Source organism: Adiantum capillus-veneris, chromosome 1 (assembly GCF_014529385.1).
Source record: "Adiantum capillus-veneris isolate H3 chromosome 1, ASM1452938v2, whole genome shotgun sequence".
In the NCBI taxonomy this organism is placed as follows: domain Eukaryota; kingdom Viridiplantae; phylum Streptophyta; class Polypodiopsida; order Polypodiales; family Pteridaceae; genus Adiantum; species Adiantum capillus-veneris.
Window position 1 is genome coordinate 70,139,817 of NC_140931.1, and position 20,250 is coordinate 70,160,066.

Here is a 20,250-nt window from a genome sequence, read left to right on the forward strand (position 1 = left end):
GGAAGTAGGATTATATAGGCATCTTTGCTATTTCCTTGGACTTCTCCCGTATAGAAGTGCAAAGTAGTATTAGTTTGAGGCCCAAGGCAAACACAGCTAAATCAGCCTTGTTCCATTTCCAACATTTTGTAGCTCCACACCGTAGGCACCGCACCTTTGTAATTAAAAATCAAGTCGATTGTGGTATCCCTCACTGTGATTTTGCAATGTGGCCAGTAACTCAAAGACAAAAATGGATGTGTTTTGCAAGAGACTAAGAGATGACAAGGACAAGGGGACTGACCAACGTATGTGCATCTGATTGTGTGGAGCAAAACCTATTATGGCTGACCTGACTATGGAACAAGTTTGTATTATTACGATCCTGAAGACTAAACAGGGATATAGAGAGTACAACAACCGAGTGTGTACAATCTCAACACATAATAAATGTGGGCAGAAGGCCCTACAAAATGGATGTGCAGTGTATATAGCCCTGCACTACAAAGCTAACCGTTGATGAAGTATACATAAATACACCTGTAAACCTTGGTAGTCCATGCCCTTGGCTGTTGCTTCCTTCTCCTGGTGATCCATCAGCAATGTCCAAAACACCTCCTCTATTCCCAATGGCCTCACAACACTCACTCCTTTGGTAGTCCATGCCCTTGGCCTTTGCTTTCTTTCCTTCTTCGGTGATCCACCAGCAAGGTCCAAAAACCTCCTTTGTTTCCAATGGCCTCACAACAGTCACTCCCATATATTGATGGCCAATGCATTGAGCAAGATGCACTTGCACAAGCTTTTGAACAGGAAAGTTGAGGCTCACCGGTCTCCACCACACCCACCAATCGGCCCAACTTGGCCGTCTGTGTTCCACAAGCCTGGCAGCTGCACGCGTCAAAATGCCTCCACCTCCAGTTAGTCTCTCAATTGACCACGTTCTCCTCACTTCAATTCCAGTTGCTCTACTTAAACCTGCTGTCTTTTAGCATCACAATGTTATCCAAAACACTGGACAGGGATTAAACCATGGTACGACAACAGCCTGCCTTGTTGTTTGATGACCCCCCCTGCTAATAATGTAGATCTGTCAACGCAGCTGGAGCATGCCCTTGCACACCAAACGCTCGCCTTTGGCGCTCCGTCTGGACAATATGTGCTCGCAAACTGCACTCCTCCATCTGTCACAAGTACCAATACAAGCGACAATCTTATCTTCATTTTTTAGAAAGCATGAGGGTGAATGAATGAAAGCTCCATGTTTGAGCTGAGATTAACCTCCAATGCCGATGCCATGGCAACAAGATCTGCACACTCTTCTAGCAAGTTCCGCTCTTGAGCAACCACATGGGCTAACTCTGACATCAATAGATATGTATCCTCAGCCTGCACGAGCACACCCCATAATATATAATTTAGCTGTAGACGAGGAAATCCTTGAGGTAAACAACAAACCTCTGCATATCATACCTTTGGTGCCAAGTAGTTGACTGAATTCTCTACTGAATTCATCACATCAGATGCAGAATGCAAGGCCTCTTTCACTGCAAATGTATCTGCCTACATTGCGCATTAACAAAACTAGGCATTTGACTTCCAGCTTTTTTTCTTTTTTAAGATCTTTTGATCATTGATAAGCCAGAGTACCTACCTTCACAGCTCCCGTTACAGGGACTCGAATAGTTGCAGATTCCAGAGCTTGAACAGTCCCTTTCAGCGCAAGGCAATGCGCTTGCTGTAAATCAGACCAAGCCTGTAAAGCAGGTGCCTGTAACAAAAGAGCAGCTTGAAGCATCGATTTTACAATTTTACAATCCTTCAGAAGGTTTATCACAAGATTTTGTAGTTTTTCTTTCAAAGTCATCAGCCATGGGGCAAGTCAATCAACACCATCATCCAGCATCTCCCCACGTCGAACTCAATAGACACGCACGGCCCTTCCCTCCCCTCCCCCCCCCCCTCTTCCCCCCTTTTCAAGTGCTAATGTATTCCCAGAAGGCAACTCAGTACATTTTGGGCAGCTTAATTTAATAAAGATCCCACCGAGTGTCTGAGGCAAGGCTGAAGAATGAACAAAAAACTTCAGTCTAAATCGGTGTCTTACATCTCTCTCTCTCTCTCTCTCTCTCTCTCTCTCTCTCACATCTGCTCTGCCGCTTTTTTCACCGCAAATTACAGGATTGGTGACATAGCAGCTGTACAAAAAAAAATCTAGCTTTTGGGCGATAGTTCCCAAAACCTAACTTTTGGGCGATAATTCCCAGGAACAGTAAATCAGAACGCGAACTGCGAATGTCATTGGGGCCACCACATGAGTAAAAGGTGATGGTTGAGGGACGGTGCTAACTGCTATCAAATTGATTTTGGGAAAGGTGAATTCAGGTTGGCTCAAAGACGTGGATGCCCGGATGCCCTTTGCTTGAAACAATCCTTACTGTAGTGGTCCTTAGTCTCGTGCTTGATATTGTCCAAAGCTTCTTGATCTGGAAGCTTCTCTTGCCGAAGAGAGAATGATCTCTCCTTTTGAAGAACTCATTGTAACTTCAAGGCTTCTAGTTCTCTGCATAAAGAGGTTAAATGTTCAGAGGGACTTTCTAAAAAGACTGAGGTGGTCTCTCTGCTTGAGGAGAGTCGGTGAACAGCTGAACAGCTTCCTACCTCCTATCCGAGTAGCAACTGCGACAAACTCCTCTAGAGTGGCGTAAGGTAGGAGACTCTCTCGGAGTTTTTGTTGAGACATTGTCGTGTTGTGGCACATGCATAATGTGAAAATAAAAGTATCTACCTCACTCTTTATGTTTTTAATATGTGGGACCAAATGCTACAATGTACATAGTGTGATATATGCGAAAACGGATGCCATGGTTGCAGGCGTGTACATACCTTGTCGGGCAAGCGAGGCCAAGGCGTGGCACCATTGCATGTTTTAACAAATTAAAGCATGCATGTTTTGCTTTAGAAATGTACAAATGTCAAGTGTTTCGAAGTGGCACGCTCGTTTTGCCGAATGCAGGCAATGTTGGCCAAAAATAGCAAGTTTCATGCGCGGGCGTAAAAGACGTGTCCAAAGTGCTTACCAAGTGGAAAAATGAGGTTCAGAATGAAATTTGAGCCTAATGGGATTTTTCCATAAAATTAGGGATTTTTCCTAGTTCGCTTGGGCTTTTTACGGACAAAAAAGGGAGCATTTTTGGACTAAAAATAACAACTAATTGGCCATAAAATGGTCAAAAATAGCTCAAAATAGTTCAAAATGCCACATCGACGGTGTCGTCTTTGCTCAAGTGGAGAGGGAAGTTTTAGAGCCAGAAATGAGCTCATTTGGGCATATAAGCAAGGAGATACAACCATTCCAATAAAGAGTGCTAAATAAAGGGTGCTAGTGCAATCCTGTGCTGCTTCCACTACATGGTTGAGGCTGTGAGGCCTTCAATTAGGGTTTTCCCTCCTCAAATAACTACTTGAGCTTCTCCAATGAAGTTCTGAAGCTTCTATGAATGGTCACGACGAAGAATCGAAGCATCAATTTAGGGTTTTTAACACGTCGAATGAGCACTGCATCTGTGCAATTGGGAGCGCGGCTACACCTAATCTTCACACACACAAGAGTTTTGAGTTAGTATTGGTGCTTTTTCAAAGTGGAGCTTCCATGGCTTGAGTTTTGTTCTATTTGAGTGTGTTTTTGGCTTCTAATCATCTACGCCTTGCTTGATTTTGCTACGAATCCTCACAATCAGAGACCCGACGCTTTCCTAGTCGCACTGCGCACTTCTTGACACATAATTGGTGAACCCAACACAAAGTAGACTATGGTGAGGGTTCGAAAGCTTCATTCAGAATCTTAAATCAAACCTTTAAAGCTATGGAGCAACAAGAGCAACACGGGATTCGGTTTGAACCAGTCACAATGCAAATGTTTCAAGCTTTTGCGGTGTTTATGCATCACCAACAAGCTGAAGAAAGAAGGGAGCTTTCCTCAACCAAAGCGCTTAATTTGTGGTGAACAAAATGGACCAACTCAATGGTAAAGATCTAACAAAGTATCTTTGTGGGTATGTAAAGAAGATGGAACTACAACAAGTGCCCGAAGCAGAGATGGTGCAAAGTTTTGAACTAGTTGTAATTCCCAAGATCAGATAGCATGTAAGGGGAATTAAAAATGAGCATGGGGCAACTCGGGAAGCATTCAAATTAGCCTTGAAAGAAGAGTATTTCATATTGCAAGACCTACACCAATGGTGAATATCCTTGTGCAAACTAGGCCATACATACCCCTCTTGCAAGATCTTATGCAAGGTGATCTTTAGAGTAAAATGTCTGCCACATGCGCCTTCATGATTCTCTTCGAACACTCTAATAAGCTCATCCCGCCAAGGTATACGTCTCAACACGAGATCAACCCCTTTCATGTATAAGACATCACCAATCAATTTGTACCTAGATGCTCTGCGCACAAAACCATACTTCTTAGACTTCTGAATGTCCTTCGGAATGATTCATGTTAGTTACAACTCCTCTTCTTGAGCCAAACTTTCGTGGCCATGATGAAGAGGTAAATTGGTCCTCAACACAAATAGCTCCCCAATCATGCTTTGAGCTGCTTCATGTGCCTCTTCATTTAGAGCACGTTCAATGTGTCTATGTCACATGACACATCCAATCCTATGTGTCTGTGGACAAAGCTACAACACGACAAGGGTTCAGTCAGTCCAGTCAGTCTAGATTTAGAAGTGATCTAGCACTTTTGTGAGTCTGTTCGCAGATCGTGCATGCCGAGTCACTTAGTGTAGATACATATCCTCTAGTTGCACATAGCATGATCATAAGCATTCCCATCAGAATCCTTTAGGGAAATTTTTATGTGCATTTAGCCTATTTTACGTATTTTTGACATTTTTCACTTATTATTTTTAAATGACTTTTGTTGGAAAGTAGGTAGAGCAAATTGAGTAAGTTTGTATATAAGCAAACCTAGACTAACACAAATTTGGCAGAAGAGGCAGCAGGAGCTCCAACGCTCATCAGGTAACTTCTCATGCAAGAACCTTGGTGGCGGTTTTCTCCTCCAAGCAAAGACCCTCTCTCTCCCCCTAGCGTTTTCCATCAAGTATCCTCGCCAGCAGATTTGTAGCCCTAGCGTTTTGGAGCCCAAAACGCCATCCCAGTCATCTGGCGTTTTCAGCCCTAAGCCATCAGTTTTCAGCCCTAAAGACCTGCTGTTTTCGGCCCTCATAGCAGCAGATTTTCAGCGACAAAGATCAGCAAAATCACGGTTTTCCATAGCGTTTTCAGCCATAGCCGATTTCAACCGATTAGCGTTTTTGGATAGCAGATAGAGACCATCAGATTTCAGCCCTTAAATCGGTCTCGCCATCACCGTCGTCGTCATCGATCTAGCCTAGACTTGTATCAGCCACATGCATCCCCATTATACCAGTTTGTGCAATCAATAGTAGACCACTCTCGCCGACGAAGATCAGCAAATCAGCGTTTTCCATAGCGTTTTCAGCCATAGCCGATTTCAGCCCATTAGCGTTTTTGGATAGCAGATAGAGACCATCAGATTTCAGCCCTTAAATCAGTCTCGCCATCACCGTCGTCGTCATCGATCTAGCCTAGACTTGCATCAGCCACATGCATCCCCATTATACCAGTTTGTGCAATCAATAGTAGACCACTCTATGGCAGTATGTTATGCCCCTCTAGTGGGCTTTTCATTTGACCAATGTACAGTTGTGTGGGTTCATGCGCGATTGCCGAGGCAAGAGCCTCTTGCACAGGTACTGGATTAGCTAGCGGCTAATCCCCTGCAGGTACAGGTGAATTCAAAGAGGTTTCACGCAAGAAATCTCGTCCGATTCAAAGGGCAAGTAGCCCTACAAGTGCGAGAGCTCGAGGACTTGCTACGGATGCGACGGGCACGCGAAACGGAGCCCGAAACAGTAAATTACAGCCTGCTGTGTATTTTTGCAGGTTTAGGGTTTTGGCCCTAAACGGTCCCTAATACCCCCAGGAGGTTCGGGGACGCGAGGGGACCGCTGTGCAGGTGATCTGGCGCATTTTCGGGGCTGAAAACAGAGAATTCAGCGTGCTGCAGATTCTCGCCAGGTTTTGCAAAGTGCCCGTATGCGTCGGGAAAGTCATTCAATGCATGGGAATACTGACTGTGAAGGGTCCTAGTACAGTTATGCTGCCGAAATCGGGCCGGAACAGTTGAAATTCAGCCGAGCTTGTGTGGAGCAGCTTGTAGTGAACCACAACGTTTATTCCCTCTTTTAAACAATAAAGAAATACCGAAAGGGGTGCCTCAGTTAGGGACCAATCTGGTGTCGGTCTACTCATACAGGTGCAATCTAGCAACCTGTATCCCTCTCCCCTTTGTTGTGTCTTGAAAGTACAGGTAAAGTAGACGACTAATAATGGGTGAAAGCTAAATCAAGGTTTGAAGTAAAGTCTACCGCCCTTTTTGGATTGAACAGACCGGTTTCATGGTTCCATCGACGGGAGTAAATCACTTTTTCCCATAGAAGTGAGCCTTGGTCAGTTTGGGCTTGAAGACACAGGGGATCATAGACCAAACACAGGGAATTGCAATTATGGCTGACAGACCAAATGATGTGACTGAAGAGGTTTCCTCCTCACAGGGTCAACAGACACATGAAGTGGGTGAGTCTTCAAGACCACCACAGACAGATAATGATATATTCAGGACCCAGTTGGCTACTGCTGTGGCTATGTTCACACAAGTAATGCAGAACCCGAGGTTTTTAGCCTTTCTGCAACCTCCTCTTCCGTCTCAGCAAGTTGGGTCACTGGATCATATTCAAAAGCCTGTTAAGGCTCGAGCACAGGTGATTCATACTGCACAATCAATGGAAACACCTGTACACTTTACGGAGAACATGCAATCTCCAATACCTGTGCCTAAGGTGCAAGAACACGTGGCTGAGATGCCAGTCTTTCACGCTATACCAATTCAGCCTGCCACTTTTCAGCAGCCTATAATTACAAATCGGCAACCAAATATGGCATTTCCAAGTCAACATAATTGCGGTCAGGGAACACAAATGAACCCTAACAGTGTTCCCATGTTTCAGTCACTTCCATATGACAATTTGACGCCGCTGGAGAGGCCAACTCCGTACAAAGAAGGTGGCAAAGGTTCCGTCCACACCAGCAGTTTGTTGGTACATTCTTTGATGACATGATAGTCTACTCAAAGAATGAAGAGGAGCATAGGCATCACTTGGCCATTGTGTTCGAAGAGCTACGCAGTCATAGGTTGCTCATCAATGCAAAGAAAAGTGAGTTTTTTCTGGAAGAGATTCACTTTCTGGGACACATTGTCTCAAAAGATGGTGTCAGAATGGATCCTACAAAAGTTGAAGCGATCAAGTCATGGCCAGATTTGAAGACGGTGCATGATATCCGAAGTTTCTTGGGACTATGCTCCTATTATAGAAGGTTTATCCGAAATTTCGTTGAGATTGCTTCATCTTTACATGCTCTTCAAAAGAAGGCAGTCACCTTTAGATGGACATAGAAAGAGATTTCAGCTTTTAATCTCTTAAAGGAAAAGATGACTTCGGATCCAATCATTGTGTTGCCAGATCTTAGGAAGTCATTTGTGGTCCACTGTGACGCCTATGGTAGTAGCATTGGTGCAGTGCTAATGCAAGATGGCAGGGTAGTAGCCTATGAGAGCAGAATTTTGCAAGGGCCAGAGATGACCATGCAGGTGTATGAGAAAGAGTTGCTAGCTGTGATTCATGCGCTCTTAAGTTGGAAACACTCCCTGCTAGGTGCAGATTTCGTTGTCCAAACGGACCATCAGACCTTGCGATACTTCTTGACACAGACAAAGTTATCTGAGAAGCATATGCGATGCGCAAATATTTTGTCCATGTTCCATTTTCAGATTGTGCATGTGGAAGGCAAGAAGAGCGTTGTGGATGATGCCTTGTCAAGGAAGCCACAAATTTCAGCTGTGTCAATTCCTTATCATCATGAACTTGATGATATGAGAGAACAATATGCAAATGATGAAGATTTTGCAAGGGTCTTCGAACAGCTAATGAATGGACAACGTCATGAACACTATCTTCTCAAAGATGGGTTCATGATGATGCATGGCAGATTAGGTGTCACAAAGCCATTGCGACGCAAAGTTATGGAAGAGAGTCATGTCCCACCGTATGCAGGGCATCGTGGTATCGATGCTACAGTTAAAGCGGTTGAGACATTCTTCTACTGGCCTACATTGAGAAGAGATGTGGATGCCTTTGTGCGAGAATGCCTAATTTGCCAGAAGGTCAAGTTTGACAGGCAAAAGGCACCAGGGTTATTGCAACCACTACCTATTCCAGATAAACCATGGGAAAGTATTGCTATGGATTTTATCTTTGATCTTCCGAGAACGCAGACAGGAAACGATGGTATTTGGACCATTATTTGCAGATTCAGCAAGCAGGCTCATTTTATTCCTGTTAGGAAGAAAATAAAGCAAGATCAGATGGCACGCTTGTTTATGAGCAATATTTTCAAGTATCATGGCATGCCACCGTCGATTGTTAGTGACCGTGATCCACGCATGACAAGTTTGTTCTGGAGAGGCTTGTTTGAGAATATGGGCATAACGCTCAAATTCTCTTCGTCATTTCATCCTCAAACAGATGGGCAGTCAGAAGAGGCAAATTCTACTATCCTAGATTTGCTGAAGTGTTATGTGTCAGAGCATAAAGGAAAGTGGGAGCAGTATTTGCCATTCATTGGTGGAGTATGCATACAATAATACAGTGCATTCATCAATCAGCAAGGCACCTTTTGAGATAGTTGAAGGTGGCAAGAAAGTTCCTCCCGTACTGCATACAAAGGACAAGATATTTGAAGCAGATAAGTATGTTCAGGACATGGATGAAATGTACAAGAAGGTCAAAGTGGCCGGTGCTTTTGCGCTTTGAAAAGGCAAGGTTAAAGAAGATGAAGGGCAAGGAAAGACTGTTTCCAAAGCTCAGCATGCGTTACTATGGGCCTTTTCAAGTGTGCGACATAATCAGTGATGTTGCATATAAGCTGAAATTGCCTGACAGTTGGAAGATTCACAATGCGTTTCATGTGAGTCTTCTCAGACCCTATGTGGGTGATGTGCCAGAGGATATGCCAGCTGAAGAGGAACTTGACGAGATCTTGGCCCCGGAACAGATTTTGGCACATAAGGAAAGAAAAGTGAAAGGCAAGGTTGCTAGGCGTTACTTGGTAAAGTTCAAAAACTATCCACCAATGGATGCTAAGTGGATGGAAGAAGGTGAACTTGCAGAGTCACCAATTGTGTTATCACTTTACCTGGAAGCCTTCGATTTGCAACCTACCTTGACCCCTTGAGTTTCAGAGCTACATGGATTGTCAGTGTGACAATGGCTTTTGAAACAAATGATGTACATGGTATTTAAAGTGAGCTCAAATGAAATAGCTGTTACATGAATGTTAGAGCTGTACAGATTGTCAGTTTGGCAATTGCTCTTATGGAATGTCCAAAAGTTTGGTTAGTGTTATAGAAGTGAGTATTTCTTGTCAATTTGTCAAGGATACAGTAATTGCTTCTATTAAAGAGTACATGTGTAGCTGCATTCTTAAACTGTCAGTTTGGGTATGCTCGAAAGTGTTACGGGATCCAACGTGTACTATAAGACAGTGGCAAAATGTGCAGCTACCATTTTGTCATTGGAAAGTTAGTGACTCAAAGCAATGGCACAGTGCGAAGCTACCACTATGTCATTAGGACAAGGTTCACACGGAGGCAATACATGAGTCGACGAGGTGTTGAATACACCAGGGTTGACAATGAGCATGTATGTGTCGTACATGTGTCGACAGGTGTTGAATACATCAGTGTTGACCGTAAGCATGTACGACATAGATGCAAACGAGGACGTTTGAGATTTCAAGAGGGGGTATGTCACCAGCGTGTGACTACTATCTATCCTTTTTGTTGATTTCTTTCTTATTATCTATTTACTTTCACTTTTTGGAAACACCCCTCGGGAGATCTAACTGCCCTGCATTGCATAGCTAGTGTGGAACCGTCCAGAGGGAGTCCAGGCATGAGGGCAAGAGAGCACTAAAGTTGGACAAGGACTATGGTTAGCCAAGTGGGGTCATTGACTAGCCAAACTGGAATCCTTTGGTACAGAGGCTACATTTCAGTTCTGGGTGTGGCTGCAGTGTACAAAGAGGGTCAGATGACCTAGAAAGATACAATGGCAACATCTCCTAATATTTAGGGAACTGCTATTTTGGGACTTGAAAATGTGTTTGCGTCATTACCTCCCGAATGACAAGGAGAACGTTTTCTTACTTTGTCGTGAAGTCAACTAGGCCACCGATTGGGAGATTTTTAGGCGGCAACCCCAAAACGGGAAAATGCTTATAAATGTGCCAAGTGGCACCTTCTGGTGCATTTTCCTCATGCAAGAGAAGGGGGCGCTGATTTTAGAGAGGAGAAGGGCTCATTTTCAGTCTGTCACAGGTTAAGAGCTATGGAGTGCTTGCTTTCCCTCTTATGCACAGTGCGGTGCCAGGAGTGATGCCCTGCACGCTGCGCACTGCCCTCTCTCTCCTCTATGGCAGTATGTTATGCCCCTCTAGTGGGCTTTTCATTTTACCAATGTACAGTTGTGTGGGTTCATGCACGATTGCCGAGGCAAGAGCCTCTTGCACAGGTACTGGATTAGCTAGCGGCTAATCCCCTGAAGGTATAGGTGAATTCAGAGAGGTTTCACGCAAGAAATCTCGTCCGATTCAAAGGGCAAGTAGCCCTATAGGTGCGGGAGCTCGAGGAATTGCTACGGATGCGACCGGCACGCGAAACGGAGCCCGAAACAGTAAATTACAGCCTGCTGTGTATTTTTGCAGGTTTAGGGTTTTGGCCCTAAACGATCCCTAATACCCCCAGGAGGTTCGGGGACGTGAGGGGACCGTTGTGCAGGTGATCTGGCGCATTTTCGGGGCTGAAAACAGAGAATTCAGCGTGCTGCAGATTCTCGCCAGGTTTTGCAAAGTGCCCGTATGCGTCGGGAAAGTCATTCAATGCGTGGGAATACTGACTGTGAAGGGTCCTAGTACAGTCATGCTACCGAAATCGGGCCGGAACAGTTGAAATTCAGCCGATCTTGTTTGGAGCAGCTTGTAGGGAACCACAGCGTTTATTCCCTCTTTTAAACAATAAAGAAATACCGAAAGGGGCGCCTAAGTTAGGGGCCAATCTGGTGTCGGTCTACTGATACAGGTGCAATCTAGCAGTCTGTATCCCTCTCCCCTTTGTTGTGTCTTGAAAGTACAGGTAAGGTAGACGACTAATAATGGGTGAAAGCTAAATCAAGGTTTGAAGTAAAGTCTACCGCCCTTTTTGGATTGAACAGGCCGGTTTCAATAATGATGAGCATGATGATTTGGATGACAATGACAAGCATGATGGTTGCATGATCAAGATGTGATTTCTCACAAGCATGATGATTTACATGAAGAAGACGTGATTGTTCACAAAGATGATGAGTTAGTTGATGCTTTTTCTAGCGAAGCTAACCTCCTTGCAGATTCGATCAATCACGAAGGATCGATCTTGGCTCTCGAACCGAGGTCCAAAGCACCTCTTCAGGAAGCATCGATCTTGGCTCTCGAGCCTAGGTCCAAAGAATCCTCACAGGAAGTATTATGTGTTTGCATGATTGATACGCACGCATTGCATGAGTGTTTCATTCGTGATCGTTTCCTATATTTTAGTCAGCGTTTTTATGTGATCCCTTTTCCTAGGCATGTTTCACTCATGAATGAGCACGGATGTATGCGGATGGTTCATGAAAAGCTGAAAAGTATGCATTCAAGGACGTCACATTCCATGTCTCTTCCTTGGCATGACACATTTGCAGAAAGAGCACATAAAAGTATTAGCACCAAGCATGGGCATTTCGTTTGTGAATTGCACAGTTGATTGCCTTAGATCAAACGAGAAAGATTCGATCTTATTGTTTGCGTGTGCGTGGTGAACGGTTTAGCACTCCGTCTATTTGTTCATTTACATTGCATGCACAGTCTTTGAGACAAACAAGATTATTTCCACTCACTTTACATGGAATAGGTATCTTCATGGTTTTGTGTTGGACATGGTTTCAGGAATTTTCAGCCATGGAGATTCTTGAAGAAGAAAGAAGCATGACACTCGACGAAGTTGAAGCATTGAAGGAGCCACAGAAGACTTTGTGTCGCTTTCTGTGCGGCCCAAAGAAGCAAGCGTTGCAGACCTTTATAAAGTTCAAGTACCGCACGACCCACACATCAGAGTGGGCCAACGACGAGTCCCTTCCAGGATTCCGGATGCTATTGACGATCTCTCTCGATGCCATACAGTTCAGTATCAGTACCTCACTTTCAAAAGGAGGGGATGTCACGTGGCACATCCAACCCTATGTGTCCGTGGACAAGCTACAGCACGACAAAGGGTTCAATCAATCCAATCATTCTAGATTTAGAAGTGATCTGGCACTTTTGTGAGTCTGTTCACAGATCGTGCATGCCCAGTCACTTAGTGTAGATGCATATCCTCTGGTTGCACACAGTATGATCATAAGCATTCCCATCAGAATACTTCAAGGGAATTTTCCAGTGCATTTAGCATATTTTACCTATTTTTGACATTTTTCACTTATTATTTTTAAGTGACTTTTGTTGGAAAGTAGGTAGGGCAAATTGAGTAAGTCTGTATATAAGCAAACCTAAACTAGCACTAATTGGCAGAAGAGGCAGCAGGAGCTCCAATGCTCAACAGGCAACTTCTCATGCAAGAACCTTGGTGGCGGTTTTCTCCTCCAAGCAAAGACCCTCTCTCCCCTAGCGTTTTCCATCAAGTATCCTCGCCAACAAATTTGCAGCCCTAGCGATTGGGAGCCCATATCGCCATCCCAGTCATCTGGCGTTTTCTGCCCTAAGCCATCAGTTTTCAGCCCTAAAGACCTGCTGTTTTCAGCCCTCATAGCAGCAGATTTTCAACGACAAAGATCAGCAAAATCAGCGTTTTCAGCCATAGCAGATTTCAGCCCATTAGCGTTTTTGGACAGCAGATAAAGACCATCAGATTTCAGTCCTTAGATCGGTCTCACCATCACCGTCGTCGTCGTCGATCTAGCCTAGACTTGCATCAGTCACATGCATCCCCATTGTACCAGTTTGTGCAATCAATAATAGACCACTCTCGCCGACGAGAGTGGGGCCTTCGGAGGAGGGTTTTACAACGTCTCGGGTGTGTATTCTCTTCTCTATCTCTCAGTTTCATACACTTGCACGCACAGTGTCCATTCACACTTTGTTTGTGACCATTGCACTCTCTCACTAAAGGAACGGAAGGCTTTCCCTTCCGTAAGTAAAAGGAACCCTTGAGCACAGTTCGGAGCACTCATCTTGAGCAAAGTTCAAACATTCATTCCACTGCACCTTACAGTCTGATGCTCAGTGCTTCGAACCTTTTTAACAGGCCTTTAATTTTGAAACACATTTCCTTCAATGAGGTGTTCTTGCTCTTCCACACACCCAACACTTGCTTCACAATTAAAAAGGCATCACCTTTTATGCTCAACCTTCTAATTCCATGCTTCAAACAAATGTGTAATCCGGCTTCCAAAGTAGCATATTCAGCGTCATGTTAGCATCCAATTTGAACCCTCTCTTGCATGCTAGATTCCCCTCTGAATCATAAAGTGCTATACCCTTTGAAGCCGCATCATGGCTCTTTCTGTATGAGCCATCTTAGAACAACACATGTGCATTGCTGATATGTGATACTTCTTCAACTATCCTTCTCACCTTAACAAGAAGGAGAATCTCCTTGTAAGTCAACAAATCAGCTAGGGTAGCTCTTGTACTGACTTCCACTAAAAAAGAGAACTCAAACTCTTGCAACTCAATTACCCATTTCTTGACCACATTTGACATGTTAGTGCCATTAATTAATTGTGGTAAATTGCGTAACTCGTTAAGAAAACAAAAGGTTGTGGTAGCAAGTAATGACAAAATCGTTGACAAGCAAATATTACACTGGCCATCACTAGCTCTACTTTCAACCATTTTCTTTCTGCTACCAACTTCACTCGGCTTGCACAATACACTGGCCTCATATAATGGATGCCCTTTCCCTTCTGCAATAGCATGGCTCCAATGGCATCATCCCCTACTGATGGATTTACATAAAACACTTGCTCCCAATCAGGAGTCTGCATGGCTGATAGCCCCCCTAACACCTCTTGAAACACTTCTTCACACTTGTCATCCCATTGCAATGGATCATGCTTTGCCACTTGTTGTAATGGATAAAGGAGCTGTGAAGACAATGGAATAAACCGCGCCATGTACTTCACTTTGTGTATAAAGGTTGCCAACTGCTCTGTACTCTTAGGTGATGGAAGAAGAATAATAGACTTAACCTTGTCTGGATCAGCCTCAATACCATTTTCTGACACCATATGGCCCAATAACATCACCCTTGGTTGTGCTAGATGACATTTCTTTGGATTTAGTTGTCATCCACATTCATCATATTGAGCCAATACCATCTACAACTTCTCGTGGTGTTCAGCTCTACTGCTGTAGACACAAAAGTCGTCCATAAAATCTTTAACACAACTACCAATGGTACCAATACCCAATTTGCTCTCTCTTGATAGGATGGTTCATTTGTTAACCCAAATGACAATACCGTGTAGTAATGAAAGTATTCTTTATTCGGACTTTGAGAGCAATATTCAATTGAAAATAGCCTGAAAAACCATCACACACACTGTACCTCTCATAACCTGCCACTGAATCCAAGATCTGATCAATGAATGGAAGAGGATATAAGTTCTTCTTAGTGGCTGCATTTAAGGGTTTTAAATCTATACAAATCCTCCACTTTCCATCCTTCTTTGGGCTGACTACTACTGGACTCACCCATTCTGTGGTCTCCATTGGGACTATGAACCCTGCCTCTTCTCCACTTTCCACCTCTTCTCGCAAGCCTTCCATCTACTCTTGACCCATCCTTCTTAGCCTTTGCAGCACTGGTTTAGCATCTTTCTTCAACTCTATATGCATCTCTTCTCCTTTGAGCCCTCTAATCTCTTCATATGAAGTAATGAACAAATCAGGAAAACTAGCCAGCATGTGCAAATTGTCACGTGACACATCCAACCCTATGTGTCCGTGGACAAGCTACAGCATGATCAGGGTTCGGTTCAGTCAATCTAGAATAGGAAGTGATCTGGCACTTTTGTGAGTCTATTCGTAGACCGTGCATGTCCAGACACTTAGTGTAGATGCATATCCTCTGGTTGCACACAACATGATCATAAGCATTCCCATCAGAATCCTTCAAGAGAATTTTCCAATGCATTTAGCCTATTTTCCTTATTTTTGACATTTTTCGCTTATTATTTTTAAGCGACTTTTGTTGGAAAGTAGGTAGGGCAAATTGAGTAAGTTTGTATATAAGCAAACCTAGACTAGAACTTTTTGGCAGAAGAGGCAGTAGGAGCACTTTGCTCAACAGGTAACTTCTCAGCAAGACCAACCTCCGCGACAACTCTGGCATTTTCTCTCAATAGAGGACCGCTCTCGCCATAGAGAGTGGGGCCTTCGGAGAAGGGTTTTACAACGTCTCTAGTGTCGTATTCTCTTCTCTACCTCTCAGTCTCATGCACTTGCATTCACAGTGTCCGTTCACTTTATTAGTGATCATTGCACTCTCCCTTCCATAAGAATAAAAGGAACTTTGAGCACAGTTCGGAGCACTCATCTTGAGCAAAGTTTAAACATTCATTCCGTTGTACCTAACACAAATATATCTCCTTCTCCATAGCTGAGAGGCCTCCACTGATCATTTGTGTCATCAATTCCTGCTTCTTTGACAATTCAACCTTGGTTTGCATCAGCCCTTCAATCACTTCATAAGGCCTTTCACTTTCATCTTCAATCTCATTTGCAAATGCAACTAAACCAGACTCATGGATTTCTTTGTCCATCAGAAGAAATGCAACATCAACATCCTCATCACTGCTGGTAGTACTATCACTGTCCTCGTCAGACACTGTGGAATAGTCTTGATCACTAGACTCATCCTCATCTTCATAAAGTTCCTCTAATCGTTTCCTTGTGTCCGTATTATATAGCTTCTTGGCACCTGTCTTTCCATAGAGGCTAATCTTGAACAACTCCCACTGCACGTAACCATTGTCTGCCCAGTATAATAGGATATGCTCCCACCCTCGCTTGCATCACATTTTACTTTCTAATGGTTTGCCAATCTGATCCAAAAGCATGACACCCCAGCCACTGTAAGACCCATCTTCTCAACGCATGAGTGTATTATGACACATATTTGGGCACCACCATCAACATAACCTTGTCCCACATTTTTTCTTTTGTGCCACACATCTACTATTGACCAAATGTCTGGTAGCTCATCCATCGCCAACATCTTCACTGACCCTCTCTCTAGTTCTTTCTCCATTGGGTTAACCATCCTCTTCCAATGTCACTTTAGCTTAGGCACCATCTCTATAAGCTGCCCAAAAGTAACATCTGCTTTTCTACTTGTCAGATCCTCCTTCAAGTCATAGCTTAATTGCCCATCCCCTAGTGGAAAATCTGAAACATGAAACTTCCGACAAGCCCTTCTTTTCCTCTTGGCCTTGACATCCTCATCCTCATGGCTCTTTCCCTTTTTCTTATTAGGACCTGGGGCACTTTTTCCTTCTTTATCCTGTGTGGTCCTCTTCCCAATAGGCATCACTAATGTATTCTCCAGCCTTGCTGCCTTCTCCAAGGTGACCACACTCATCACTTTTGTCTTTCCCTTTTCCTCTTGGGTTAACCCACTGGTTCCTTCTTCTCCCTTAATTTCAATGCCATAATCATTTGACCTGGTTAGCACCTGTCTTGGCAATGGATACATGTCGTGAGATTTGGAGCAAAAGTCCTAAGTGCTCGTCAACGCAACTATCCACAAGTAAAAAGAGAGTTATGGGGAGTAGTCACACCTTTGAAATGTAACAAAGAGTATTTGATAAGAGCAAATGTAATAGTAGAGACTGATCGTCTACCCCTTCTTGGAATAATCACAAGCTGCTCAACTCCCGACATTGCTATGTTGAGATGGATTGCCTACATATAGTCCTTAAATCTAGAATTTAAGCATATTGCAGGGAAAGATAATCCAGTTGCGGATATGCTTTCAAGAGCAAGGTACGAAAATGAAGAAGACATGGTTGTCGAGGGCGATGAAGTAGGCACAAGGTTCTATAGTATCTCTCATGCCAAGGGTGATCATGTTTGCCTATCAAATGTACTTGAGTCATTTACAGAGGACCTATATCAAGGTGACTGGTTGCTCATTGGACGTTATCTGAGCACTTTGACCAAGCAAGAAGGGTGGACTGACCAAGAGTTCAAAAGAATACGGAGAAAAACCTATGGTATTTTTTGAAAGATGGATACTTAAGGAAGCGTCTAAAACAAAGAAATGGAATTCCGTTGAGAGTCGTGAATGATAAGGACGCTCGAAATAAGCTTATAGAAAAGTTTTATGAGAGTCTTTATGCTGGACATAGAGGTGTAGTTTGCCTATCAAATGCACTTGAGTCATTTATAGAGGACCTATATCAAGGTGACCGGTTGCTCATTGGACGCGATCTGAGCACTTTGACAAGGCAAGAAGGGTGGACTGACCAAGAGTTCAAAAGAATACGGAGAAAGACCTATGGTGCTTTTTGAAAGATGGATACTTATGGAAGCGTCTGAAACAAAGAAATGGAATTCCGTTGAGAGTCGTGAACGATAAGGACGCTCGAAATGAGCTTATAAAAAAGTTTCATGAGAGTCTTTATGCTGGACATAGAGGTGTATGGGCCACCTTTACTAAAATGAAAGAGAGGTATTGGTGGAAAGGTATGTATAAAGATGTATCTCACTTTCAGGAGTCTTGGAAACATGTCAAATGTATTCAAATGTACGTCATCGTGATGGGTTGCACCCTACTTACCCATTGGCCATGCACTTTAAGTGGGTAGTAGATCTGGTTACACTGCCATTGGGCTTATAGCAAATGAGATACATAGTGCTTGCACGAGAAGACTTAACCAACCAAGTTGAAGGTCGTGCTCTACGAACGAAAAGCACTGAAGGGATAGGTAAGTTCCTCTTGGATGATGTAATTAGCCGTTATGGTTGTGTGGGGAAAGTAATAGCAGACAGGGGTGAGTTGGATGCTGACAAAGCAAGGGAGTTTTTCTCTAGGTTGGGCATTAAACTTGCTCTCACTACTGCATATAATCCTCTGGGAAATGGTAAATCAGAGCGTGGGCATCCTCCTATCAAAGCGTGGGCATCCTCCTATCATTAAAGCTTTGGCTAAGGCTTGCAAAAGTAAAATGGGAGAGAGGCCTAGGTTATTGCCTTATGCTTAATGGGCTAATCGTACAACTCATAGCTCAGTTACTGGTTATATGTCTTTTAAGTTGATGTAGGGTCAAAAACCTATAATGCCAATTGAGATAATTCCCACATGGAATGTATTGCCTTGGGAAGATGGAATGGGTAGGAAAGACCTTGCTTTGCATACAATAGTTAGAAAGAAGGCCCCAAGATATTGAGATTGCAGTAGCACGATTGAAAGATGCAAGGTTAAAGAATAAGGACAGGTTTGAGAAGAGGCATATGCTTAGACCTAAAGCTATTGAGGAAGGTGATTGGGTGTTGGTGTATGACAGTAGTCTTGAAAACCAACATTCAACAATAAGAAAGCTTTCAAAGAGATGTTTTGGTCCTTATGTGGTTCAGCATGTACATGGGAATGCAACTTATACCTTGCATGAGTTAGACGGGACAAAAATGAAGATTCCCATCGTAGGGAAAAGAATCAAGTTAGGTGATACAGATCCCTTTGATTCACAAGAAAGTCACAATGAAGACTCTGAAGAAAATGTTATGGATGTGGATGAAGAACGAGAGGATGATGCATTAGATTTTTTTGCAAGCGATGATGAAATCGACATGTATGTGGACTTAAATGAAGATTGAGCCTCCTGCAAAAAGATATGTGTGACACATGCAGAAGGATGTGCAGGTTTAGAGGGGGTGGATGTCGTGTCGTGGCACGTGCATAATGTGAAAATAAAAATATATACCTCTTTATGTTTTTAATGTGTGGGACCAAATGCTACAATGTACATAGTGTGATATATGCGAAAACGGATGCCATGGTAGCAGGTGTGTACATACCTTGTCAGGCAGGCAAGGCAAGGGACGTGGCACCGTTGCATGTTTTAACACATTAAAGCATGCATGTTTTGCTTTAGAAATGTACAAATGTCAAGTGTTTCGAAGTGGCACGCTCGTTTTGTCTAGAAAGTTCAATGCGGGCGATGTTGGTTAAAAATAGCAAGTTTTGTGCACGGGCATAAAAAACGTGTCCAAAGTGCTTACCAAGTGGAAAAAAGAGGTTCAGCATGAAATTTGAGCCTAATGGGATTTTTTCACAAATTTAGGGATTTTTCCCAACTTGTTTGGGCTTTTTACAAACAAAAAAAAAGGGCATTTTTGGGCTAAAAATGACTACAAATGGCCATAAAATGATCAAAAATAGCTCAAAATAGCTCAAAATGCCACATCAACGACGGTGCCATGAATGAGCTCATTTGGGCATATAAGCAAGGAGATACAGCCATTCAAATATAGGGTGCTAGTGCAGTCCCCCGCTGCTTCCAGTACATGGTTGAGGCTGTGACAAGGTGGAATCCGTACGTACGTACCTTACGATTCCATACGGTACAACCGTACGGTACGGTACAGTACGGTTTTTTTTTTTTTTTTTTTTTTTTTGGGGTCATTTTCTCCACGGACCACTCGCGCTAGAGGCGCTTTCAGATTGGGATAATAGGGTGAAAGGGAGAGAGCCTTAGGCTTTTTTAATCGACCATGATTACAATCTCTCTTTTGAAAGGTCTGTGAACTTAAATTTAGTGTAATTTTCTTTTTTTACAAATGGTACGTACCTATCACGTACCTAAAGGTTGATTCAGTACGGAAGTACGTTCCGTACGTACCTAAACCGTACCGTACACTACGTACCTTTCCACCTTGGGCTGTGAGGCCTCCAATTAGGGTTTTCCCTCCTCAAATAACTACTTGGGCTTCTCAATGAAGATCTATGAAATGGTCAAGAATCAAAACGTCAATTTAGGGTTTTTA

At 43.4% G+C, this 20,250-nt stretch overlaps 1 protein-coding gene across 2 annotated transcripts in view; it reads right to left on the reverse strand.

Annotated features, from left to right (window-relative positions):
• Positions 1–336: 336 nt before the first annotated feature.
• Positions 337–20,250, reverse strand: part of LOC147464939 (uncharacterized) — a 29,233-nt gene continuing 9,319 nt past the window's right edge. Inside the window, exons 3-7 of one of the 2 annotated variants that reach the window (XM_086517146.1) lie at positions 1,634–1,750; positions 1,453–1,542; positions 1,261–1,368; positions 1,103–1,163; positions 337–960 (exon numbers count right to left, since the gene is read on the reverse strand). In XM_086517146.1, coding sequence (XP_086373272.1) covers positions 446–960; positions 1,103–1,163; positions 1,261–1,368; positions 1,453–1,542; positions 1,634–1,750 — 891 coding nt within the window. In that variant the 3' untranslated portion in view covers positions 337–445. Of the gene's footprint in view, positions 1,164–1,260; positions 1,369–1,452; positions 1,543–1,633; positions 1,751–20,250 lie in introns of both variants that reach the window. The other variant, XM_086517141.1, reaches the window with a different exon arrangement.